The sequence below is a fragment of the Salarias fasciatus genome, chromosome 19 (genome assembly GCF_902148845.1).
Source record: "Salarias fasciatus chromosome 19, fSalaFa1.1, whole genome shotgun sequence".
Classification (NCBI taxonomy): Eukaryota; Metazoa; Chordata; class Actinopteri; order Blenniiformes; family Blenniidae; genus Salarias; species Salarias fasciatus.
In genome coordinates this window covers 7324326-7342069 of record NC_043763.1, presented here as the reverse complement: position 1 = coordinate 7342069, position 17744 = coordinate 7324326, and the positions used below count along the sequence as shown (strand labels likewise).

At 42.5% G+C, this 17744-nt stretch overlaps 2 protein-coding genes across 3 annotated transcripts in view; one reads left to right on the top strand and one right to left on the bottom strand.

Moving 5' to 3' along the window:
• Positions 1–1276, top strand: part of col12a1a (collagen, type XII, alpha 1a) — a 52543-nt gene extending 51267 nt beyond the window's left edge. The window contains exon 66 of one of the 2 annotated variants that reach the window (XM_030116680.1): positions 513–1276. In XM_030116680.1, the coding sequence (XP_029972540.1) occupies positions 513–649 (137 nt within the window). In that variant the 3' untranslated portion in view covers positions 650–1276. The remainder of the gene's footprint in view (positions 1–512) is intronic. The other variant, XM_030116681.1, reaches the window with a different exon arrangement.
• Positions 1277–11807: 10531 nt separating this feature from the next.
• Positions 11808–17744, bottom strand: part of LOC115407111 (CD109 antigen-like) — a 103266-nt gene continuing 97329 nt past the window's right edge. The window contains exon 27 of the mRNA XM_030117471.1: positions 11808–11917. Within this exon, the coding sequence (XP_029973331.1) occupies positions 11808–11917 (110 nt within the window). The remainder of the gene's footprint in view (positions 11918–17744) is intronic.

The following is a 17744-nucleotide window of genomic DNA, read 5'->3' as shown; positions in this document are numbered from 1 at the left end:
ATGCCTTGTAAATGATTGTATGAATCAGGACGTCTCACTAAAAAATCAAGTTAACATCTGTATTGAGCTTGTGCCTCGTAACCCTCTGCTTACTTACCACCAGCATAACCTCCGTTTATGACTTAAACAGCTCTGGTCCAGACTGAAGCATGTTTCATTTGTACTTTTAATCTTTTTTGTTTGTTGTTGTTGTTTATTTGTTTGTTTACATTGGTCAAAAAAGGTGCTAAATGTTGCTCTCTTGCCATTTCCAAGTGTGTTTTGTAGTATCAGCTGGTTATTTTACTACATATTAATACCTTGATGGGGTTTTTTTGTTGTTGTTGTGAATGTCATCAGAGCATTTTAGAAAATTATTTCTTCTCTTTTGTTTTTGTCGTACTTTAAGGTTAGCAGTAGTTTGACACAGGGCATTTTATTCCAAGTCCACAGTGCAATACCATTTAAATTGTGCATGAGAATTGATTGGCCGAAACCCCCTCACCTCCCCTCCCCCTCCTCGATGTTTCTAGCCAACCGCTACCAGCCCGACCCGGCGGTCGCGTCTATACCCGTGGAGCCGGCCGGAGAGTTTGAGACAGTACAGTCACGAGACCAGCGAGGAAAGCGATCGCTACCACGAGACAAAACAGAAAGATTAGCGTCGTAGCCGCAAGTGAGGAGCTAAAGACCGAGCGCTATCGAATCAGCTTCCGACTAAAACCTAGTACTCAGCGATACGAGCCCTCATGTTACCAACCTGTGTGCTTGCTAAGTGTTTCCTTTAAGTGTCTGCTTGTAATATAACTGCAGTTGTTTATCGGACTCCCACCTGTAATGCACTAACCGAGTGAAAACCAAAGACCTTTCAGTGTGTATGTTTCCGAACTCTTCCTGGCTGCCCGTGTTGTTTTGGTCACATGTCAGTATGTAAAGCTGTTTCAGATACTCCATTGGTAGTTTAAAAAAAAAGAAAAGAAAGAAAAGTCTTTTTTATTCCCAAAAGATTTGTGTACGTTTTGTATGGCCTGTAAACCAAATAATAACTAAACGCATTTTGTTTTGTTACCAAAGGTGGAATTGCATGATTGTGTTGTATATTTAGAGAGGATTTCTAAGTCAGAATATAGTTGTTGTTCTCTGTCGATGCAGTTTGGATTTGGTGGCAAGACTATTGACATAGGATTGCTTTTCTCATGTTTTTAACTGCACATTTTGTGAATTCCACACAGCCTTATTTTCTTATTTATTTCTGAAACAGAAGAGGCATTTTTCAATAAAACTACTGAAAATGTAGCATCTGCTGTGGCTCTGCGGTTTTTCTTTGATGCCTGACTCCAGAGGTGAGCTGAGGACGTCAAACCCCCCCGAAACGACAGTAGCACTGATGAGCAATCGCCAAAAAGGTCGACTATTTTCAAATAAAGAGCAACAGTTATTGATCAGGCCTGCAGAATAAACTGTTTAGACTCTGCCTGCGTGTTTCTGGACTGGATTTGTTTTCTCTTGAACTGCTTCGCCAAGCGGGATTTTTGACCCAGACAACTTTATTTATCCGATTCGGGGTAATTCGGTTAAGCAGTCTCGCCCAGCTGAGCCAAGAAAAGATGAACGATAAATACATAACAATATACACCTGAACCGTGTGGGCAGAGGCAGAATGACGGCGCACGCAAAATATTCACGTCAAGAAACCACAAGGCACGAGGAACCTCGTCTGGCCCGAAAAACTCCCAGGATTCAGCAGGACGATGTCGGAAAGGGTGAAAAAGACCCGAAGGGTTTAAGATGAGAAGGAAAGGATGTGGTCCTGTTGAGAAAGTATTGAGAAAGAGCTTTAACAGACACCCTCAAACCAACAAACCAAAATACTTTCAATAAAAAAATCCAAAAGAAGAATAAAATCTTTTAACTGACATTAAATGAACCTATTGTTACTTCAGGATCTGTTAAGTTTTGAGGTCGAATTTCAATTTGGAGTCGGACATCGTCCCTTGTCAACAATCTCGACTTCCTCTTCATCATCATCATCATGTTTGCTCAGCCCGTCTGCGGCCAATGTTCACACCTTCTGTTTTCTTTTTCATCAAATTCAGATTTCACTAATTTAGGTTTGTGTTGGGAATTTGCCTGGAGGCTCAAAAATCCTTATTTTAAAATAAATATTTCCTTAAGGGGAATAAAGCAGCCGAGGACAACAGGCGGCTAAATGAGACCTTCAGGTAAGTGAAGAAAGAGGTGTGTTTATTTTATTTTATTCATAAAATATTATCTCATGAAAGTTAAAGGGCAAATCCACCGTTACTGGATATCCCAAAGTCAAATGTTTATTTGATCTTCAGTGTCAAAACTCATTCTAATCAGCATTAGCCAAGTAAAGGTATTTTGAGCTGTTCAGATAGACCGTTTGCGTCAAAAAGAAAACAAAAGGAGTATGAAAACAACTTCCCCAATATGCAAACTCCCTCCTGGAATTTTACATGCAACTGCTTACCTTTTTTTTTCCCGCCAGGCTGTAACGATTATGAGTAGATATCAGCAAACAAACAATGCGAACTTGGCTGGGCCGGCGCCAGCGATCTGGAAATGCTCAAAGGATTTCCAGCCAGCGAGCATGTCTAATGGTGGAACCGGAGAGGCATGAGGTGAGGAGCGAGTGACGGCGTTTCTGTTTATTGTGATGAAGGGGGAAGCATTTCTGAGGGGGAGTTCTGCAGAAATGCCAGAGATAACGGCCGAAGTGGGGGCGGCTGAGGGATCGAGGTCGAGACTCCCTGTCTGGAAACCCTTTAATTTCTTATATCTTGATGTGCAAATTGCGACGCAGTGCTGGAAAATATTCAGACTTCCTGGTAGAAGGGGGATCTTAAAGAGCCGGCGAACAGCTGCAGCAAGTCATAAAATAGTCAGAAGCTCATGTGTGAGAGTGTTTTATTTACAGAATACGAGGAAAAAAAAAACTTTCTTCTTCTGAAGACGCAGATGAAAACAGTTATTAGTGTGAGTTCAAGTATAACTTGACCTCCTTCACTGCAACAGTCTCTTCAAGTGAGCATTTGTTGTAATATGTTCACACCTGTTATTAGTGATACGCTGCTCATAATACGCCGACACATCAGGCTCTAATTTTGGTTTTAATGGTATTTGTTATGGCCTCATCCAGCCAGTCCAGGGGACTAACGTGGAAATAGAGGGATTTGTGGCTCAGATTAACAAGAAAAAAACTAAATAAAGAGCAGGGTAGTCAAAATTCTGTCAAACTCCACATTGAATATTTCTATGAGGCAAAACACTACTCCACCATTTTTATTTCAAAACCTATTAAAAAACCTTTGGCTGCATTCACTGGGAAGTAAGCAGGAGTGTTCCAACATCGTAGTGTGAAGAATACATCTAAATGCTGTCAAACTGGGAACTTTCCAATAAGAAACGATCAGTTTCTGAGAACTTAAGTCAATGGCACTGCCTTCAGCTTTCTTCCCTTCAACTCCAATAAAGTTGATCTATCAGACTCCATTAGCTTAGCAATCACTGTTAGCTAACTTTGTATAACCTGGAATTGACCCGGGGATGTTCTCACCACGAGAGCTGAATCCCTGATCCCTGGATTGTCCTCAGCTGTGCCGTGTTGTCCTCTAACTCCCTGTGTGTATTCCTCCGCTGTCCTCAGTCTTGTCTGATCTCAGTTTGTTTGAAATTCTCTCCAGTTGCATCCGGTTCAATCCTGGTTTCTTCCGGGTTATCAACCTGAGTTCACTGCCCTGTTTTCTTTCTCTTGGATTTCAGATCCGTCCTCAGGTTTTCAGTTTTACTTCCACCTTTCTGAGAATGTTTTTCCTCTCCTTTGGGATTCTTTCCGTCTGCAATAAAGTTGGCTTTTAATTCTGGATTATGCGTCAGCACCTCGGGTTCATTTTCCGTGAAACCATGGCATTCTTGTGATTGACGCATGAATGTGCGAAAGTGGAATTTGAGAATTTTCAACTGTCTGACCGAATGTGATCTCTCCCTCAGTTCACACATCGCTTTGTGATTCGGAGTCCAACAAGACGGAGCTCAGAAAAGCAGTGCTGAAGCTGCTGGATTTGGGGCAGATTAACACGATGAAGGCTCATTTCTCACACTTCCTAATTCACACAAACTGAACTGAGAAGGACTTTAGTGTCTGAAATCTATCTAGTGACAATCAGGAGACTATATGAATCTAAGAAAAACAACTAACGTCGACACTCTGTTCCATTTCTCATGCCAGGAAGTTGTGAACCCCCAGTGTAGATATTTTGGACACTCCTTCAGGGATTGTTCGCAGTTTGTGACGTCCGTGTGAGAGGGACTCTGATGATCTGCAGGATGGGCTGAGACTGACCTGGATCGCTCTGACACAGTTGTTGTATGACAGTAACCATGGCAACACTAAATCCACCTTTTTCATTAAAGCAGCACTATCTAAATCAGACAGGATCTCCCTTGAAACCGACAAAAATGTGACGGCCCCTCCTGGTTTTGATCCCGTTTGGGTTTTGTCAGCTCGTTTCTTTGACTTTGTTGACAATCTGACGTGCATCTGCGTCCAGTTTGTGGCAGGACTTTCAGTGGGGGCTGCAGCGGAGCTCGTGGTCGTTACCATAACGAACTCCTGTTGTCCCCTTGAAAAACACAGCAGACCAGGCGTCCCTAACAGCTGTGCATACAGCTGTTTAGGAAGCAAATGTATTCAAGAGTAAGACTTCAAGGAGAGATGTGACATTTGGGAAACATACTTATGTGCAGCTTTCCTCAGCCTCAGGAACAGCAAACATATCTGAGTCCAAAGGGAACACAAATTACTGCGCTGTCCCTCTGGAGCTCAAACGCAGCACTGTGAATCTCACTTCATCAAAATCGGTGGCCTAACTCGGGGGAACAAACTATTTCATGGCTTCCATGAGTTATTTCTTCTTTCAAGTGATCTTTACAGGCCAGGCGAACTGAACTGGGGTGGCTGGGATATGGGCTTTAGGATGGCTGCTGGTTGTCTAAGCCCTGAGGGCCTCTCTGGCCTGCTTCTGGTCTTCTCAGAGATAATATTTGCATGATCACTGTCACATTTGCATGATCACACTCATCTTCAATCACTCTTCATATTCTGCATGTGGCCTCAGTCCCCTTGTTTTGTGGTGGTTTAGGCTTGTGGCTCAGAATTAGACCTCTACTGATGCCCTGGTTTGTAATTTGATACCTGGATGTCCCAGATAACTACTAGCTTTGTTCTCTAACAAAAGTCAATCGGATGCCCTCTATCATATCTTTATGCAGGTGTAGAAGCCATTCGTCTGGAGTGTCAGTACCAATTAAAGGGTCAGGGGTCTTTGCTCTCACTTCCTTCTCTCCACTCTGTTTTGTTTGCTTGTTTGTTCACTTGTTTTTCTTCACTCTCTGTCTCTCTTTCAGTCTTTCTGTCCCCCTGTCAGGTCCAGCAATATCATGTATCAGTATTCAAAATAAATTCTAAAAAGAAGTAAGAAATCAACTCATCCAAAGGAGCTTTATACTTATAAGCTCCTCTTGGAAAAACAAATCTGTCGGCCACATAACAGCAGCCAGACCTCTATTCTATTGCTCTGATGCTGGGCAGGACAGGTTTAAAAAGAAATGCTATCCTCTACTCTGCAACCAGCCACACCAAAACTTTTTCGATGAGCAAGTGAATGTTTTATTTACAATAATATGTATATGATAAAATTGATTGGCAACTCGTAAACTTAGAGAGTGAGTGCTACAAAAACAAACAAAAAAACAGATAGTAACGCTATTTTTCCAGTGTCAAAAATGTTCTTTTTACAGCTGAGTTAAAACATGTTTTCAAATATTATTTAACAGCCCGAGTGATGAAATGCTCCATTTATTAAAATGTCAATAAAATATCTCATAACAGGTTTATTGGGGAGGGTTTATATGAATTTCCATTTTTTAGTTTGACCTACCCTTTGTTCTTGCTATAAGAAACTGATAACTGGTGCAGTCTGAAATGTCAGCATTATATCTCAACCCTTTGATGTTATTTTCCTGTATTTCCAATATGTGAAAAAAGCTGCTCTGATCTTCTGTTTCCTCCATTTTCACTCACCATTTGAGAGGCACCCAGCTGCAGACAAGACGGTGTGCCTTCTCGCTTCTCTCGTGAGTGAACAAAAGTAAACGTTTCTCCCTGCACTAATGTGAGTGGCGAAAGTGTTACAAAACGATAAGGCTGTTAGCAGGGACGGCTGGTATAAATGGGCTAACAGGGCTGAGCCCTCCCTTTTGTTGAGGTTATCTGTTGTACTGAAGGCGTGTTCGGCACTACATGTCACCAAACAGTTGTAGCAGGCTATCTGTGATCAGTCGTTGAAGTTAGGTTGGAACACGTTTTGTAGTGCGTAAATGTGTACGTGTGTGAAAACAAATTTCACCACCAGCCGCCACTGGGTGTTAGTAGTTTTTATTTTAAATGTCATATGATGCAACTTTACCAAAAAACGTTGGTACAATCAATTAGCTTAATGTTAGCGCTGCTGCTAACATAACGTTAGCCTTAGTATTACTACACCGTAGTTTTGTTGCTCTACGTTTTACTAATGTCAGTATGGGGGTTTAATAATGTTATATTTGTCAGACACCATCTAGATGCGTAATGTACTGCTGCGTCCACATGTTATCCATTTTTATTGCGTGTTGATCTTTGCATAAACCCCCTTTTATGAGCCCTTAATCTACAGCTCCTGGTGTGTGTAAAAATACATGTTGTGTTTATTAATGCATCAGTGTAGTTACACATAGCCTATACCTAAAGACCATCCACTAAAGACCATCCACTATTGTAAACATATGGACAATATTCACATATCAGTGTTTGGCGTCTCCTTTTACAGATGCACACTTCAATTGTTGACAAATATTTTATCTGGAGATTTTGGGTGTCCTCTCTGTCCCAAATTTCAAACTAAAAACGAGGGGGGAATTCAGAGGCACTTTCAGCAGCAGATGGAATGTGGAGTTCATTTCAATGGTATGTTGATAACAAGTAATTTATTGATTTTATATTTGTAAGAGCAACTTTTAATCATATTTGTGTTTTTAGTATATAAGACATGTACAATTTAGGCAGTGCTAGAATCAAGTTGCACTCATTTGAGGTCTGCTGATAAGCTATTCTCTTCAGTGAAGGTACAACATGTACCACATCTTTTATGTTTATAATGTATGATCTTATGTTTAAGAAAACTCCATTACAGAAACACCAGTCTGCCGGTGCCACATGGCTTGTCGAAAGAGAGGACATTATAATTGTCCTTTATGTGGAAAAACCATAATCCAGAAAGACAGCGTAACACCACATGTCAATGAATGCTTTAAGAAATCTGTTGTAATGGCACCACCTCACCGTTACATATCCAAAGAAAACGTAATCAACAAAGAGATGTCACAGCCAGCTCACACCTTAAAAGTATGTGTCTGGATCAAAACAATGGTATTTATGCAGTGATGAAAACTGCACATGGTTTCAGTGTACCTGTCCGTGTTCAGAGGTTAACTTTGGCCCAGCAACATATTTCTCATTGTGAGATGGAGGACTGTCACCACTATCATTTACTGGCGAAACGTAATGGAGTCTCCCACAGCTTGTGTGAGCACATTCGCTCCGTGGATTACTGTGTAACCACTGGAGGAGATTAAAAACTGCAACACCAGGTTCTGGCAGAGATGGTAGAGAATAAGTTCTTTGGAGAGTCCAAGGTAGATCTCTGTGAAAAGAGACAAGAGGAAGCCGAAGAATCTGATGTGCCATTATCTGTGTTGGTGGAACTTGGTGGTGCACAAAGTAGAATTTGTCTCTCCATCCATGAACTATCATTGCATTACTGCAGCACTTTGGGCAGAGTCATGGTCACTTATAATATAAAGAAGAACACTTGGCTTTGCCCCCGTGCAAAGTCCCGTACATCTTGTCCCCATAAAAATATTGGAAAGTGGCACTTTTTTCAAACACGCAAAGAACGTTTTGTGACTGCAGCTCAGACCACAATCACACCAGCAACATCACCAGTGACAACGCTCCCTGTCAGTCAAGCCCTCACACCAGGGATGGAGAGAACAGTGAGATATGTCTATGAAAACAAAAAAATACCTGTCCCTCTCCCTGAAGAGGCCACAGCTTGAACCCAGTACCCTAGGGAGTTGGTGCCATTTGAAGAAACACGTGAGTTGTGTCCAGGAAATCCTGGATTGGAGAAAGCCAAGCTGATCACCTGGAAAGCCAGAGTGGTTGGCGTGGAAGGTGTAATACAAAGTTAAAGTCATCTGAATGTAATTTTTATTATATGCATTAATGCACTTATCTCTGCCCATTACAGACATCTCAACTTACAACAGACAGTGTATCAAACGCAAAATGGTGTACAGATACCAGGAATGGACAGGTGGTTTGCATAACTTCAATGATCATGTGATCCTCACGCTGCAGCTCCGTCTCTTTTTGAGGCACACTCTCCAGGTGTGTGTACTGTATATGCATGTTAACTAATAGTCAATCCCTCATTGTTCCTTTAGTAACTCAGAACTTGTTGTAGGCTTTTAACTCATAGTAATCAAAGACATGGACACACGACACACACATTGTGGACACACATTAAATCCTACCGTTGTAACAAACATGCAACTGCAAAAAATGCACAAGGTAAGTAAAGAAGCAAATGTACGTGTTTTTTTAAAGCATCTGTTCTTATTTTAACTGCAATTTACTAACGGCCAACACTTCCACGGTCAACTTCCAATAAGGACTTCCAGTATGGATTGGAAAAGGCAGCCATTGTCTTTTCTGCAGCTAGGTGCTCTTGCACCATTTAACAGAATATTCAATTAAAAAAACACTTGCTCTTCAGTCTAGCATGTCATCAAACTCAGTGAAAGAGGAGAACAATACCAAACTCCTACCATATGCCCTATAAAACTAACTGAAGCGGATGACGAGACGTTACTATCACAAACGGTGGTGTTTTGCCTAATTCAAAGGAAATATGCTTTGAAGAAACGTTTTCAGGAGGTCAGAGGTCGTCAAACTGTCTGGAGATTTTCTCACAGTGTTTCTGGACCGTAGCAGTAGATCTACGATATCAGAGCTGGCGCGTCACAAACACAGATCGAGGTTCAAAGGAAGCAAAAAAAATCTCAACCACAGCGATCCGCTGATTTACTGCAGGGCCGCGTAACTGAGTAAAACTTTAAAGAACACTCTGAGACATTTCTCTTGCATTTTTGTTAAACGGTTCACAATTCACTTCATGTCATTACTCGCAGCTGTTTAAGAGCGTTTATTCCTGCCTCATGTGCGGCCTCCAGGCCAAAAGTTAAATGAATCGGGTATTGAAAAGTAATCACCAGTGATTGAAAAGTAAAGTTTTATGTGGACATTTAGGAGTGCCATGAAAGCGCCAGCGTTAAGAATCCGCGAGATGACGGCGAAATAATGGAGATCACATGCAGCGAGAGGGGAAAAACATATGGAGGAGTTTGATTTTCGGTGAAAATGTCGGAGATGTTCTTGTTCTGCTCATAATGTACGCTACATTAATCATTACAACCCAGAGATAGAGAATGTGGTCATGAAACATCAAATATTAAAGCTGGACGCTGTAACTCACCAGCATCCATTTATACATCAACGCAGAAGGAAATATTAATCTTATGTTTTGGTTCTTGAGATTTTTTTTTTTTTTTTTTTTTAAACATGTACAAGTTTTTCACTCACAGCATAGAAACACTGTTGATCATCTGCCAGCAGATCTTTGGAAGCTCTTAAAAGCTCAAAGATTAGAAACGGTGAGCGGCCGCTACGCAAGGTGCTCGCAATACGAACCTTCAGGGTTGAGTGTGTCGAGATGATCGGCTCGATAAACTGACACACCTCACAGTCGGCTCCGGTGCATTTCGCCTGCTCCACAGCAGATCATCTAATCTGGTTGCTCTCATTTGGCAGAAGGTTTATGATGGATTCTGTACTGAAGACGGGAGTTGAGGGCCTCAGAGGTGAACTTTTGGTTACAAAAAGAAAAATACTATATATATATATATATATATATATATATATGACACGCTGATTCAAGGTACTAAATATGCTCACTCACCCAACAAAACATGAGTTCTCTTTTATCTTCCAATTTCCTCCAACAGAATTTTTTTGCCATAATGTACGTTTTTGTGTGATCCACCCTCTCTCCCTTTCTCTCTCTCTCTATTACCCCGACTGGAGTTAAGCCCAGCTGACATTGTATAAAAACATTACAGCGTCCCACAACCTTAAGCTGTGGTGGCAAAAAAAGACCAACTCTATTTAAGTGTGTCCGTTCTCCCTGGCTTCCTCAGACACGCCGTTCTGTTGGCGAGATGTTGAGGTTCGCCGCCTCCTCCTCGATGGGATGGGCCACGCTGACTAATGGGTATTAAAGAAGACCCATAATGAATCTTTTCGTTGGACGGTCCTCAACATGAGATGAATATTCCCTTCTAATTTCCTCACTGGAATCATGTTCAAGTTTTCTTGTGCAGCAAACAGAATAATTTAATATGATGAATGCATTCATCGCTTCCCAAGTCACGGCCGTCCTGTAAACTGTACGGTCACATCATGATGTATCTCTGCTCAACATCTGGCTTTAATGTGGCTCTCTCTGAGAGAAGCACACAAACGTATGTGAGCTGCTTTCCCCTGAAGCAGACGCTCATTAGAAGCACAGAGGCTTTGATTCTTGGCTCGGAAACCAAAATGTACAGAAGGAATGAAGAGGTCCTTTTGAACTCGAAGGGCAAACATTCAGACAGTCGCTTTCCATTGACTGAGATCATAAAAGAACAACAGAGCAGCGCTTTGAATACGGGAGGAGAGAAAACAGCTCTCCAGCTGATCTTGTGAAAAACATTGTCCTGATTTACCCTGCTACTTGTCTTCATATGTTCCCCAGACTGGGACGAAGATGCTCTGTGCCACAGGTTTTACTGACGAGTAGAATCCTGGATGGTATCTCAGCGAGAATTTTTGATAGAGGACTTTGGTTCTTGATGTTAAACTTCAGAGATTAACAACTGGTTGATTCTGTTTGTTATTGATAATAGTCCACTACTTTGACCCCCCACCCCAAAAGACATCAGATTACACTAAAAACATCAGATTACACTAAAAACATTGCTCTTGCTGATTGAATCCGATACAATAATGCTACTTTTCCCTGTTATGGCTTCAAAACTGGAGACTTTCTGCAGAACCAGACTCAGAGGTGGAGCCTTTCTGTTGGGTTTAGAGGACAGAGGGGAGAAAAAGATTGAACAGATTCTTTGGAGGGACTCAAAACCTGGTTTGGGTAGTGGGTTGGGGGCGTTGAGATTCAAACCTTTACCCTCATGTCTCACAGCAAGAAGACTCCGGGTGACTGTGCGAAATTTGCACGTTTTTCCTGTGCATGCCTGAGTTTTCTAGAGGTGGAATGCGGGAAGTCAGGGAAGTGAGCTTGTGTTTGCAGCAAATATTATTGCTAACAGGTTACCACTGTGGATTTAAGCTTCAGGCTAAATGGTGGATTGTGTGTATGTGCATGTGTGTGTGTGTGTGTCCTCTTCCTTGTACTCATCCTCAGCTGGGATTGCCTCCCAGTGACCTTTAATTAGATGGATGGTTGATTCATCTGTGTTGTGTTATCCTCATCGCCCACAACATTCACACTGTTTCCCTTTGACTCCACGCCAGCTTCTCTCTGTCATTTGGATGAAAGATTTGTTCTATTTTCTTCAGCTTTTCTGTTAATGCCGCTGCCAGCGTTCTACTTTTTGCCTTCGATGACTCTGTCCTGTGTTTTTGGCTCTTTCTCCTCACAGCTCTTCCACTTTTGCGAGTCCAGCACGCCCTCGGCGAGCTTCACAGCGCTGCCCTCTGCGACAGGAAGCAGCACATGGAGAGCACAGCTGTGGAGATCACCGGTTGAAGGCCAACAAGTGTTTTGATCCCCGCAAAAAAAAAAGCCGCGCCGAAGTCTGCAAAATATTTGACCTCCTTCTGGCGGGGAGAGCCGCGGCGGCGTGTTTGCCGAGAGACGAGGGTGGTCTCACATGCTTTGTTGTTGTGGCTGAAGGGGTAATGAGGTGAGACTCATCCTGCGGATCTCTCTGAACTTGAGACGCTTGCTGATGCTCGTCTGCAGACCGAATGAGATGAAAATCATCCTCTTGTGTCTTGAGTTTATCCTCCAGCGTGGGCGGACTCCACCAACACTAACTAGTTGACATGTTTGTTCCTCCCTGTTGGGACGTGGTTTAAATCGTCCCAGGCCACTGTGAAGCATTCCATTGGAAATAATTCACGTCAACCTATAACACGATCTCGTTTTCATGCGAGCCCTCTCGTTCGAGTCGTATTTTCCAGCGCTTTCGGCCAAACGCTGCGGAAACCGAGCGTTTTGTGGGCGACTCTAGTTAACATTTCTCACCGAACACATCGGGCGTCCCGGCGCAGCTGCACGTCCAAAGCGATCCATCCTCAGTGAACGATGGAGTGTGACAAACATGCAGCGAGGGCGGGGTGTGTGCCAGCTCGTACCGATCGCGTAACAACGGCTCATTAAAACGGAGAAGCCGGATTTCATTGGAAAGACGCAAAAGTTTGTGACCATCGAGCTCCACATCTGAAATTAATAACAGAAGTTATATGGTGAAAGACAAGAGGAAACACATTTGCTATACGTTTCTATACATGCTTGATGGGGCGGACACTTTAAGATATTATGATCTAATTCGAGATTCTACTTACTTGGAAAAGCTCTGTCCGTTTATTATCTCTTATTAGGATGTTAAAGCGATGTGCACATCGCTGTATAATTACAGTGTGACGCATCAATCGAGCTGTCGGCGCTTTGTGAGCCAGAATAATGACCGATTCACTCATTACGTTCAGCTGAAGTTACATCAGTCCAGTGAGAAGCCAAACTGGGGTGCAAACACATTATTCTGGATTATTTTGGTCCGTTTCAGTGAATCACTCATTGTTTGAGTCAGATATTTTCACCTGCATGTCTCCACTGCCTGCACTCGCTCAAAGAGGACCTTATGTTCTACAGAAATTGTCAAAATACCTGAAAGGAAACTCTAATATGTTGAAACTAGAGTTTATTTAGGGCCATTAATATTCAGATTTCTCTTGCAATAATGATCAAGTTAATCCATGAATGAAACAGAGCTGCTGCTCTGGTAAACAGGAGGTCACAAAGGAATTACTCAGGGCAAAGTTCAAGAGCCATAAAAGTTAAGTTAGATTGGATCTCATGTTTTGGCTGTGTGAATTGTGTCATGATTTAACCCCCCATCAGTGTGACTCATGTAAAGAATATTGTGGGATCTGAAGGGAAGAGTTTGACATTTAGAGGATCATGACTTTTCAGTAGATAAATAGAATATTATGCCATGAAACTTGGCACAAAGACTGGAAAGAGAAAGAGTTACCACACTCTGAGACTCTTCAAAAATATGACTACCCATGGGGCTACTCACAAACTCACACACTGGCTTCATTTCGCTTTTTCTTTTAAAGGCTAAGCTGTTTATTTCTCCCTGGCATTTCATCCACAGGCACATTGGCTTCGTAAATAGTGGAGGAAATTTAAGCTTCAGAATAACAACGTTGACTTGAACTCGTTAATTTTGCGGCGTTGCCAATACGTTTCACATGTTTGTTCAAAAGAGGCATCGAAATCAGCGCTGGATTGTTTGAGGTTGTTAGACGAGCTGACATGGATTCAGCTGCTGACTGAATCTTATTAGAAGACTGAAAGAAGACATTTTCACAATTAGATTTGGTTTGTCAGTGTAGCTCAGAACACATTTTGCTCGTCTAGCAGACTTATCACATCATCTCGTCTGTTAAAGGTGAACGGTGCTCTTCGGGGTCATTGGTGGGATGTTTGACACAATCAAGTTAACTTTTTCATCTTTCTTCTGTCTTTGCGAAGCACTTAGCTCACTGCCGATCTGCTATACGTCCACATCTAGCAGGCGGCCAAGATTCAGTCTTTTCCAGCTGATTCTTGCCAAGAAACGAGGAACAGTGAGTCCATCGTTAAAGGATTGAAGGACTGAGAGTATTGAGTTTTTGTCCTTTAAGAACCTCAGTGCCCACAAAACTTTATGACATAGGTACAAATGTATAAAATACTTTTAATGTATGCCAAAAACAGAGGGAGTAGAGAGAAACCCCGATTTTCTTTTATCCCTTTCATCATGAGCTGACCTTCTAGATTTGACTGTGGGGATTTCTCATTCAGAAGCTGGAAAGTATTGATCAGTAAATGACGGCGTTCCAACTAAAGAATCATAAAACACTGGAAGAATCCACAAGCCGCTTCCTTCAGAGTAGCTGGAATGCTGCGGGACGCTGCGAGTCGACGCTGCATACCGGCTTCATTCAGACAGCGGAGTGGGAGATGGTGTGTGGGCCCGGACTCTCACTGGCCCGGCCTTCCCAGAGGGGACGGAGGGAAAAAAATGCTTCCAGAGGTCAACGATGTGCTGTGTCACTTTTTCCTCGTGGAGTGAGCGACTCTGCGAGAGTCTTCTCCAGTTCCCCCCGCCCCCACTCCCTCCCTCCGGGCCGGGCAGCTGTCGGAGCGGCGAACCCCCAGCGGAGGAAGAGTCTCCGTGACTCAGCTCCCGAAGACGTCTGGGAGGAAACGACTCGCTGTTCTGGGAAAGACTGAATAAGGAGAGGAAAAAAATGAGGTTGTCATTCTGTTGTTTTTTTTCTTTCACTTCGAGGAAATTAACCATAAAGAATGCAATATTCTGATTTCGAGAGAACCATAATAAGATGCTTGAGAATGAGCAGTTCTGTTTAATTGCTCATTACTTAGTGGGATTTTAGTGTTACTGAGTAATTCCTAAGAAAACATTAAGTTAAAGTGGGATTCCCTGGCTTTAACGAGACCACAAATACCATGTGTTACCATTGTAATGTCATTTAGAGAAGAGGTTTGGAAAATGAGTCCTTTGAATTACAATTCGTAAAACTTTTAACAGTATTCTCAAGTATTACAACTGCTTTGAATTTATCAATTGTTTTGCCTCTGCTTTGGGTTGTGTCTATCTAGGAAATAAGTATAAAAATCAAATGCCACCTAAAAATGTCTTGCAGTTGTGTTTTTAGGATGAACTGGTTGATATGATCTTAGGTTATTCCACAGAACGCACAGGGACAGGTATGTTAAATAAAATAAGTCAATGCCTCCAGATTACTGCTTTTCTTGGCCATCAGGCCCCATTTATACAATGTTCCACATGAAAACAATTTTTGCATTTTCATTTCAGAAAAACCTGAGAATGATTTGGTTTCACGATCACAGAATGGCTTCCAACACATCTCAGTATTATGGATTATGATGGGAAATTACATCGTTTCTGAGTAGTGACAAACTCCTACAAATATCAGTTTTACTGAATTCATATGAACAGAATTAAAGAGATCCCTAAAGTAGTGAAAATTACCTAAAAGTAGCACACATTTAAAGCAACCTATTTGTGCCAAAGCATATAAAATCGGATCTGTAGGTATTTGTCCCAATTGTGGACGTCCAAGTGCATTTGAACAGCATGAGAAAGAGCCTTCACAGGTTTGGCCTGCATGGAGAGGTGTGCCAGGAAAAAGACTTCACTGTCCAAAAAGGACACAAGAGCCAGTAAATATGGAGGCAGTGGCTGGGTCCTCTGGAAAATCTGCTCTGGACAGATGAAAAACGCAGGGTTTTTTTTTGGCCGCAGCGATAAACATGTTTGGTGCAGACGGGCGAACCTCCTGCTCACTGTGAGACGCGACGACAACAATGGTGTTTTGGTGCTGTTGTGCCAGCGCCTCGGAGACTGGACCGGTTTCCACCGGGTTAGCCGTGACTTGTGCACCGAAGAATTCGAGGATAATGTGAGGGAGAAATGACCTTTTCGAGAAGATGACGACAATCGGCGCACTCAGCAAAGCATTAGCTCAAAGAGCAGGTGCACTCTGTGGTTTTCAGAAGTAGGCTACCTGATGGAAAATGGGCCATCATGGCAAAAGCTTTTGTTGAACCCGGTTCCTTCTACAGCGGGAGGGGTTCATGAATGCTGGCTGTCAGTCTTGCCAGTGACAATGTCTTGAAACGGGTTATCCGTCACCATGTGCCTGCTGCGACAACTAATGGCCGCTCACAACCCATAAAAATGCAGCAGGAAGTGATCATTTACAGATTTCCAAGGAAAGTGAATCAATGGACTGCATGTTCTCAGTCTGTTTCTAAAACAAGAGTTTTTTTCTTGTACATAAATGCAAGTGGGGCAAAAGTTCATTCCATGGTAAGTTTATTTTATTTCTCATCTGAAGTCACAAGATGTTCTTGTGTATTGAAGCTCTCGGATTCTATGGCGTTTGATATCGTGCAGTAAAACTTACAAGTTAATGGAATCCATGTTGGACACTGCAGCATATAATAAACTTGTAGGAGCCATTAAAAACTCTTTTGCAGGAATGAAAAAGCTTTGGAGATATTTTTACTCAAAGATGACAGCAGTAACCTTTTTCAGCCCCCCACCTTATTCACTAAAGAACAGAAGATTACAAGCTTTTTTTTCTTCTGTGGTTCATCGGAAGGGCCTCACCTTTATTTATAGGTGTGAAACAAGATGTGGGTTTTTTTTTGGTTTTTTTTCTGGTCCAGATATATCCCAAAGCCAACAGCTTCCACCGAGTGTTCTCACTTTGAGGAGCTCAGACATCTGGAAGCTCCTCAGAATAGAAGAGCCGCTCCTTCTCGTCAGGATAATCCCGTCGCGGCGGAGCGGTTTGGGTGGAGGGCACACTCCAAAACACACCATAGGGATTAATTATCCTACGTGACCCTGAAAAGCTCTGAGATTGCTCAGGAAAGAGCAGAAGGAGCTGGGGGGACGTGGCTTGAGAAAAAAAAAGACGTATGGGGCTCCCAGGCCTGCTGCCATCATAACCCTGTCCTTGGATAAGGATCATAAAAAAAGATGGATGGAAGGTTAGTGCAAGACCAAAGGTCAAGAGGTCAGTGAAACAAGGATTTATCCTTTGGGCATTGGAAAAGTTCCATTTGTACATGCCTTTATTTATAGTTATGTGCCATTTGTTTATAATAATGATAATAATCATACTAATAATACTTTTTTTTTACAAGTACAAGACAGACGCATTTTACATCTGTTCAAGCCACGATGCCAATTGTCCTATGTTTCTTAGTTGAGGTAGTAGTGGATTCCAGTGACGCTCTCCTCCCCATGGTGTTGAGAAAGGAAGAGGGGACAGACAAGTGAAGAGAGGAAGAGGATCTGAGGGAGTGGCAACATGGAGGTCAGACAGATGTGGAGGGGTCAGGCTGAAAGTCAACAGGACGATTTTAGACTGAATACGGAACTGAACCAGGATCCAGTGAAGCTGCTGGAGGACCGGAGCGATGCTGTGGTTGGAGGGGGTCTCAGTGACGATACGGGAAGCTGAACTCTGGACTAGTTGGAGCTCATGAGGGATTTGTGAGGGAAGCCGAAGAGGAGTTACAGTAATGCAGACAGCAAGTGACGAGGCTGTGGAGACGATAAGGCTTCTTAGATGGAATTAGGCAGACCTGGTAATGTTATTGATGTGAGATTGAAAAGAAAAGCTCCTCAGTTTTATTACTGTTTAATTTAACGAAGTTTAAGGTGATCCAGGTTTTTATTTCAGCGCT